General features: G+C 39.1%; 1 protein-coding gene across 1 annotated transcript; it reads left to right on the top strand.

Annotated features, from left to right (window-relative positions):
* Window positions 1-3534: 3534 nt before the first annotated feature.
* On the top strand, window positions 3535-8160 carry LOC104909340 (core histone macro-H2A.1; the record flags this gene model as incomplete). Its single annotated transcript, XM_031555712.1, has 3 exons — window positions 3535-3666; window positions 5176-5373; window positions 7707-8160. Coding segments are annotated over 3 exons (492 nt in total), but the record flags the coding sequence as incomplete, so codon positions are not given.
* Window positions 8161-9569: the final 1409 nt, after the last annotated feature.

The following is a 9569-nucleotide window of genomic DNA, read 5'->3' on the forward strand; positions in this document are numbered from 1 at the left end:
TTTTTGTCATTTGAAATGCATTTAAAAGCATTTAAAAGTCATTTATAAGCCAGCCATAAAGAGCATCTCTTCCTAGTAACCGAAATTTCAATATACAAAAATTGAAGAGTTTTATCTTTTGAAAGCTCGTCGTGATGAACAACTTGTATACTTCTCTCATGTTCAAAAAAAAAAAAAAAAGCTCCTTCTATAAAGTATGTCTCATAGCTGCCTTTGCCTGAGTGGTGGCCATGTAATTATTCTCTAGGGTGGAAATACCTTGAGTAAATGTATGCGGAGCAGACATTATGCAACCTACTTTCCTCCTTTCTGTGAGCCCTCATTTTTGCAAAGTGATCTTGCTTTGTTTTTCTGGCTGGATATATGTGCCTAGTGAGTCTGATATGGAAGCTCGTAGGACTTTATTTATTTTGCCTCAGCCAAAGTGAAGCTTTACATCTTGATTCTGTTGAATTGCATGGATATTCCTGAACATTCATCTGATGTGAGTTCTCATAGATGATCAGTATTTATTTACTTGTTCACGTACTCAGGCAGACTTCGATTGCTTTGTGTTCATAAATGAAAAATTTAGATATAATTCAATCCTTAAACCTTATACAGTATTAACAAAAACCAAGTATGTATCTGTGCATTAGGCCCTTCATTTGGTTGCCTGTGTTCCAGCTTCGTGGTGCTCTCTGTAGGGGTGCAGCACATCATTAGAACGTTACCTTTAATGAAGCAGAGCTCTTTGGTGACTCAGCCCCTTGAAGCTGATAGATGGGTGCTTCCAACATTGCCACAAAGAAGGATCTGACTGCAGAATTGGGATCAAACCAGTTTTAATTACCTTTTTCCACCTACTGCTCTTTTAACCATGTGCCTACATTCAGAGAGACTGTTCTGGAAATGTGAATCAACTCCCTTACTGACAAGGCTAGATTTTGCCTCACTTAATATTAGCTTAAAACATTGGGTGAAACACCCTTTAAATCTTGTAGATTCAAAGTAGGATAAATCAGGTATGAAAGGGAAGATGGCTGCAAGCAGAATCCAGCCACGTAGTTCGGATCCCATCTGGATCCAGAAGGTCTCCATTTCCAGCATACATAAAGGCTCTGATCTGCTGGGTCTGGATTGGGTTTGTCTCTGTCAGTTCTAAATCAAGAAGTTGTTCTCTGTATTGGCCCCATCCCTTCTGAGGGTCCCCTCTGTCCGGCCCTGTGCACACAGCAGGGTTGTGCAGCTCCCTGTGCTGTGGGCTCTCTGCATGCACAAGCAATGCCTGATTATGGCTGGAGCTGTTAGGAGAAGGTCAAAAGAAAAAACCCACCCTCCATGCCCTCCTCCTCTCCCTGAGCTCCTCTTTTGTGGTCCTCAGCAGCAGTGCAAAGCGTTCTGTTCCCGAAAAGGAAGCGGGGTACCTCAACTTCCCTAAAGGACCATTAGAAAACTGTAATTTCAAAATGAGTTTCCTGTCCAAGGAAGAGGGCTTAGCACTTGCAAGAACAGTTCTCCACTGTACAGGGCAGACATTTGAGTTTTATGAGGAACAAATAAAACATTCCTCTGTGCTTTACAGGCATAACACTTTCTTAGACTCTTTAGTTACAGAATGACCTGCCTGCATAGTTATGCCTTTGGGTTGCAGAGAATAACACGGCCCAACTGTTCAGCAGTGCCTGACGCAGTAAAGGAGTGGAGGTGGGGGAAGCAGAGGCAAACCAAAAAGCAGTCTGCTGCTTGCAGCCGTGCTTTTCAGCCAGTAGTAAACTCTGAGATAGAAACAAAACGATTCCTGCTCTGGAGAGGTGGAGGTGGTGGCATTGCAGTGCCAAAGAATCTTATTGAGGTCAGTGGGAATGCACAGGGTGTAACCAAGAGCACAGCTTGCCCTTTGGAATGTGATACAGGTCCTCTGTCACAACAGGCAAGGCAGGCTAAACCACAAATGTCTGAGCTGTGGCTTATGAGAAGTATGTGGAAGGGATTATGCCAGCTTAATTCTGTTCTTTGGAGGTGTGGAAAGCATAGCCAGGTTGACCTTACCCTGCTAATCCTGCTTTAAAAATAAATTAATTGTTGTCAGCGTGAGATGTTATAAGAGTTACTTTCCAGGGCTTAAACTTTGTGTTCTGTCTTGCCCCATAAAAAAGTAAATTGCCCACTTTAAAGAACACAAAAATGGTGAAAGTCCACCAAAATCCTTGATGAAACTTCACTGTAGAAGCAGCTGTACGTTTTCCTGCAGATGTCATTGTTAGCTTATTGTGGGACTTGTGATGAAAAATAATTGGAGAATCACGTTCAGTCTAATGAAAAGCCATAGCCTGTGCTATGTGGTATTGCTTGACATTTACTGTGTGCTACAGTAAAGACATGTGGTCATGCAACCCTTGATTTTGATCTTTTTCATGTTAGGATTACAATCTTAATTTACTTCTATTTGCCTCTAATGCAAGCTTATGGGAGGGCTTTCTTGATATATTTTCTTATTAAATAGGAAAGCACTCTGATACACAAGTTCTAATGTTAAATTTAGCATGTTTTCATGTTCTAGGTGTATAAAAGGCAATTTTTTTTTTTTTCTTTCTCCTCCAAACACTTCCAGGTTTTAGAGAAGGTAGAGTTCCAAAAGCAGTGGTGAAACAGTCTGTGCAGAGGGAAGTGAAAGTTTGGATAACAAAAGTATGGATAATGAAGACAGCTGTAGCTTGTAACTGCGAAGTCAGATAAACATACGATATCTTTTTTTCTTGTTCCCCTGACTTTGTTTTAATTAATGAGGTTCTTTGCCTAAGGCTTGTTGAGTGGAAGACAGAGAAGTTAGCAGGTAAGGCTCCTGCCCTGCGCTTCGTAGATCCTTATAGGAAAGCAAGTTAATCTTTCCTAATTCCAATAAAAGTCATCATAGGCACAGCTGTTAAGTGTAATTTATAAGGGCTGGAAATTTCTTTTAAGAGGATGATCTACTTACTAGGAGCAAACAAACATGATTTATCAGTTACCTTTTCTGGCCGACTTCTTTAAGAGACAAAAAAAAATCATTAAGTGTAGCATCTGCATAGCTTGTATTTGCAGTATCGTAACTTGGATGTGTGTTTTACGCTTCCATAACATTACAAGTAAGGAACTGAGAATAGCAAGTTCTCTAGCAATTAAAAAAGTGGAAGCCATGCAAGCCAGAATTCGTATTTGTGACAGGTTTTAAAAAAATCTACCTTTGTACATCTGGTCCTCTGCCACATTATAGAAAAGGGAACTGGGGGAAATAAACACACAGTAAACTTGAGAAGAACACAGAAAAGTTGGGGACTTTGTAAGGACGACAAAGTAAATATAGTTTAGACCACAGGTCTTCACATGTGCATTCTGCCTTTGGTGACTGCACCTAGGAAAGCATACAGTGATTTTAGGCGTAGCTATTTCACTGAGGTTATATGACAGCAGTCAGGAATAACACTGTAGTATTCACATTTATTTATTTATATATATTTTAATGGATGCTAAGTAATATGTTGTGGTCATTAAGAAAAATCACTGTGTAATTAAAAGGGGCTTACTTTTTTTTTCCCAGCGGAAATTCTGGAGCTGGCTGGAAATGCAGCAAGGGACAACAAGAAGGGTCGAGTCACTCCTAGACACATCCTGTTGGCTGTAGCAAATGATGAGGAATTAAATCAGGTAAGAAAAAACCCCACCGTGTGAGGGCCGGGATTTCCTTCAGGGCTTTTAAAATTGTCTTTCCATATAGCTGAATTGTAATTCAAGACCTCTGCTTATTGAACAGCCCACCATGAAACAGCCCATTCGCTCACTAGCACACTGGCTGTGTGACAAAAAAGAGCACTCAGCTTAATTATATATTTCAGGATACTTCCAATGCGTGAAAATACACAGGAAATGCAGTGTGACATTTGCTTGCACTGCTGCAGTCACTTCTGTTGAAGACAAGAGCATTATCATAAACTCTCAGAGCGCTTTTTTGTTTGGTTGGTTTTTGTCTTCTTCCTTAACCAGCTTAGGACTCCATGGGACTTATCCTGTTCCCATTGAAGTCTGTCTTGGCAACCCCAGAATGAAGAGTTCTGGAACTCTTGCAAGTCTGTGTCCTTTACAGATTTCAAGATATCTGATTTAGCAAAAAAATAATTGGGCATTGTTATTACAGTGTTGTGGTGTCAGCCAGAGGCAGTGGCCACAATTAACGTCCCTTTTTTGGAGGTGCTGTAAAACAACATCTGATAAGATATTGTTCCAACCCTGTGTATTGGATAAAGCTGAAAAGAAATCATCCTTCTTCTGTTTTTGTGTGGAAGTAGATAGTGCTTTCCTTTCGTAATAATACCTCCTTTTGTAAGCTGAGAGCCCCGCTGGGTTGTGGTTGGGGAGCAGTAAATGTGAATCAGAAGGTGGGAAATACCTGAGAGACTTTGATGTCACTGTTTCTATCTTTCCTAATACTTAATTAGTCCCAGTAAGATGTTAGGAAAAAATAAAAGGTTTAAGTGGCTTTAAATACAGACCATGATTTATTTCACCTCTGCTTTTAAAGGCTTGAATGAACTGCACACTTTTGAGTATTGATCTGCTTTTCTTCAACTACATAAAGATTTTTTTGAAGAAAGACTTCCAGGTATAGAGATTTGTATAAATGTTACCCTCCATTTGAAGTTCTTTTTTCTAAGAAATAATTTCTGTTTAAAAAAATGCCTGCTGATGGAAATTCAGCAATGGAGACATACGTTGTGTCTCACACAGCGTGGTACATATTGCAGTCCTGTACCATAGACTTTGGGGTCCGTTCCTCGAAAAACAAAGAATCCCCAGCCACAGACATGAGGGCTTTGCAGGGCAGCCTGGTTTCTGGTAGCTGGGTAGCAGCCTTCACTGCATGGCTTCACAGCTTAATGAAGAAACAGCTCTTGTGTGAGCTCAAGTGACATTCACAGTAACAGCGTATGTGCAAGAAGAATATATACTCCCTTTACAGTTATATCTCAATATGTGATTAACTTTACTTGAGATGTTTCATATTGCTTCTTGTTGCCTTATTCAAGATAGATGTTGAAAAACGTAGCAGAATCAGTTAAAACTCAAGACAGTGTATGAAGTTTGCAGCAAACGCTATTTTCTATTGTTGGTGTGTAAATGCTGGAATTTGTCATCTGCAACTTTTATTTTTCTTATTAGCTATTGAAAGGGGTCACCATAGCCAGTGGTGGAGTGTTGCCCAATATTCACCCAGAGCTGTTGGCAAAGAAGCGGGGCTCAAAAGGAAAACTGGAAGCCATCATCACACCACCTCCAGCAAAGAAGGCAAAGTCTCCATCACAGAAAAAAACTGTATCAAAGAAAACAGGTGGAAAGAAAGGAGCAAGGAAATCCAAGGTAGAGTAATCCATTTATTTTCAACCCAAACAAGCTGTAGGGAACATCACCTAGGGAAGTTTAGCGTGTGGTTAAAGATAGTGATTTCAGTACAAGCACAAGCAAATGCTGAGGGAAGAGTGCTGCCCAATCCCTGCAGCAGGTGGAAGAAGTGGCACAGGCCTGCAGGACAGGCAGGCAAGTGATGAGTGCTTCACTCTTTGTCAGGTTGTTGGGTGAGCACTGCTGGAGGCACCAGCAGACAGAAGTGGGATCTCACATAGCAGCTGTAGGGATCACTTTGCTGTGATTGCACAAGTGTCTGCATTGCATTAGACAGAGTAAACTTGGTTGGACTTTGTTCGAGTATACTCTAAAGTTGTAAATGTTGAAGAAAAACAGTACTCTAGGTCACTTGCCTTGTAATAATGTCAGCAGCCATTAACGTGTCAGTTGTGTTTTCAGATGTTGTTTTTTTCTGTGGTTTCTGAATTAATCTTCTTGTTCCAGGTTAATATAAGACTCCTCTTACTGTAGTTCATTTGCTGAAATTCAGACAGAGTGAAATAGTCCCTCTGAAGCAGGATGCAATTTTCCTAGAGCAGGTAGTTCAGGCTTTTGCAGCATCAGAGAAATTGTATTAATCGTGGTTACACACGATTTCTTTGGCTCAGCTGAAGACCCACAATGTCCACCTGTTAGTATACATAAAGGAGATTCTTCCATGTTTAGACTTAGTGTTTTAACTCTGAGTGATCAATGAAACTAACTCAAAAGGAAGGTGGAGTTGAGGGGAAGAACAAGAGGTCCAAAAAATGATTTTTTTTATGCTAGAAAGCCAAGAAAAACGTGTAGCTGCCTTTTTTCCAATTTTAGTTTCAGGAGTAGGGAATCTTTCTAATGTGTGCACGTGCAACCAAGGAAGTTTTTTTCTGCAAAATAACCATTGTAAATCAATAGATAATGGAAGTAGGAAGAAAAGTACAGACATTTTCCTGAAATAGACTGCATTTGAAAATGTTCCCTTCTGAGTCAAACAGAGCTTCTGTATTCATCCTGTATGTCTCTCGTTTACTTGGTCACTATCTTTATCATTTCACTGTGTTTTGGACTGTTGAATTTAATTCTCCTTATTAGAACACCTAGTTGCTGACATTTCAAGTGCAAAGCTTCTTATAACTGTGCACTAATAATTTTTCTAAATCTGGATTGTTTTTCCTGCTTGATTACAAAAGCAGGAAGTCTGTTGCGGGTTTCTGTTTTTCTTCCACACAATAAATTGTATTGTCTCCTTTCTATATTGGTATTCAGTTAACAGTAAATTCTAGGGGAACTGAAATGGGACCCATGAAAATCTAATTTTCAAAATATTTGTGTAAAGAAAAGCATGGCAACAGCTTCTAGAAGCACAAATACACCTTTGTATCAGTCGTCTTGGTTGTTCAGCTACAGATTTAGTTTATATACTTTGGAAAGAAGTGATAGGAGAAAGGTGGCTGCCTAGTGTTGCACGTGTGTTTCAGCTTCAGCATATGTAGTGCTGAGGCAACAAAGATTGAAATGAGCTCACAAGTAGTAATTCAGTTCACAATATGAAATGATTCTTGGTACCAATTGATAGCTGCAGCAGTCAATTCACTGTCCGCATGAAGCATCCTTTGAAAAGGATGCTTCTTAATTCTCTTTTTTTATTCAGTAAGTCAATTATTTCCTGAAACTTATCGTTTTACTTCAGTCATATAATTGAAAGGAAGGAATGGTGATTGAGGAAACTGCCCCTCCACAGTTTTACTGGAGCTAAAGGAAAATGACCAGACAAGACAAAGACAAGTTCAGCCTATTCCTTACTGGTATGCAGGCAGAAAGCATGATGTATTTCTCAGCACCGTCCCTAAGGAAAGATGCATTTCAAAGCAGTATTTCTAAAAGGTCTCGTGAAACCTTTGATGGCACTCCTTCACAAAGAGACAAAATGTGTTCTCTGACAAGCCGATTTGTACCTTAAAATGAATGTCTGCCTACACATCAATAGAAACAGGATTTCTGCACACAAACCATTAGAAAGCTATTAAAAGTTTATTTTATCTTTCAACATTTAATGCATTCGTCCCCTCAGTTGTGTGCAATCATAGGCAAGAAAAGAATATATAGATATGCAGACATTGAGGTCATTTTTGCTGTGATTCTTTCAGCTTTTATCAGCCACTACAGACTTACGGATAAAATCCGAATGCCAGTGTTTGTTGTAGCATTTTATTGCCTGGTAAGCATTTGTGTATGTCATATTTGTTAGTGTTATTAAACACTGTTGTACCCTGAGTCTTGAGTTAACTAATTAACTCTGTTTTTGGAAGAAGAAGCAGGGAGAAGTGAGCAAATCAGCCAGTGCTGACAGCACAACAGAGGGAACTCCTGCAGATGGCTTCACAGTCCTGTCCACAAAAAGTCTGTTTCTTGGCCAGAAGGTATGTTCATGCATTTTTATAAATGAATACCTATTTTTCTGTGCCGCTTAGGGAATAGCCCCTCTCACCACTCCCTCCTCCCCAGAACATCCAGGTACAATTGACATTTCTCCACTGCACGTGTGGAGGTGTACGAAATTAGTTTATGAACCAGAAATTCTCTGAAACAACTTCTAGAACATTTAAAAAATACATAAATGAGTCTTCATAAACCTACATAATTAAATATTCAAATAGAAAGAAAGCCTGTGTGCTTGTAATCTATCATGGCTTACCCACAGACAGCACAATTGCTACAGCTAAGCTTTTGCCAGAGACAAAATTACTGTAAGAATAAAATGGCTTTTCTTGAAGGGCATCCCACCTCATTGCTGATGTGGAGGATGTGCAGTTTTTAATCAAAACCTCTTTTAGACCTTTGCTTATAATAGTTGTCTCGTGTTCTGTTCTATTTTTTTCTTTTTTGCAATAGTTAATGCTGTGTAATAATGAATGATGCTTTTATGAAAAGCTCTAAGTCCATGATCTTTTTTTCTCTGTGAATATGCTTTGGGACATGGGGTGGTTTGATACAAACACATCTGTTTAAAAAGACAATTCATTTGAAAAGACAGTTGAATAAATTAATTTGGTCTTTTATCTTGGAACCTGCCTTTAGTTTACAGTACTAAATTTTATTAAGTAAAACTGCATCTTTCTTCTATCATTCAGTAATCAGATCATTGTGTTGTAAGTCATAAAAGATAAACCATTATTGTCCATTGTGGGATGTATCCTCTGACCCGTTTTTTTATTTCATATTGAGGATGTTCTCCATTTATTTTCCACAATTTGTTCGCTAATTTTAACGTGCATGAGAGTAACATTATTTCTTGTAAGACTTCTTGTTTTCCACTGTTAACTGTACACTTAGAGCCAGATTATGAGATCAGTAGGGTTTTTTTTGCTTAGGTTTTTTGTTCTTTGACTACCTCTAGGGGAGTGGTTTAGAATGTAATTTTAAAGACTTGCAGATGACCGAATTAGAACCCAAAACTTACAGACTAAGTTACTGTCTGAAGAAAGCTAAGAGTGTAAGACTTTTGGGTCTGACTCTGAGCTCCTTGTAGTTACCATAAGAAATCTGTAGTAGGAAGTAATGCCGTGCTCTAACAAGACTGGCCCTGCAGATCAATGAGGCTTTGTGGCTCAGAAGAAGAGAGTTGTGAACTCCAGAACTGCTTAAAGCAGTGATGAGCAAAGCCTCTGTCTGTTGTGGAGCTTTCCAGCAGTACCTTGTATGGGAAATGGGCTTTCTGGTTTGCTCGTACCCTTGTGAGTGCAGCTCCAGATCACTGGTGCTTTGTATCCATCCTCACACTGGTTCTTCATCTGTTAGTGCTGCATTTTTTACCATTGACACTTCTAACAAATATAAGAATGTTCAGTATCTTGTTATGTGTCATTGAAAAATGAAACTCTTGGATGCTCTGATGTACCCCCAAAATAGCACGTTTAGACCAACCTGAATTCTTTCAAGCACTCATGTTAAGAATGAAAAAGAGAGAGCCTAGAATACAAAATCTTTGCCCTGTGGTGATCAGACATCTTATTTAGCATACAAACCAAAAGACATCGCTATTATGCTGGCTTATTCCTAGAAATATTTTAAAAGTATTCTACCGAATACTGTACACTACAATAATAATTTGGAAAAATATTCTCCAAAGATGCATTTTCCATATGATCAAGATATTTATTTTCATGTAACTA

The sequence above is a fragment of the Meleagris gallopavo genome, chromosome 15 (genome assembly GCF_000146605.3).
Source record: "Meleagris gallopavo isolate NT-WF06-2002-E0010 breed Aviagen turkey brand Nicholas breeding stock chromosome 15, Turkey_5.1, whole genome shotgun sequence".
NCBI classification, from domain to species: domain Eukaryota; kingdom Metazoa; phylum Chordata; class Aves; order Galliformes; family Phasianidae; genus Meleagris; species Meleagris gallopavo.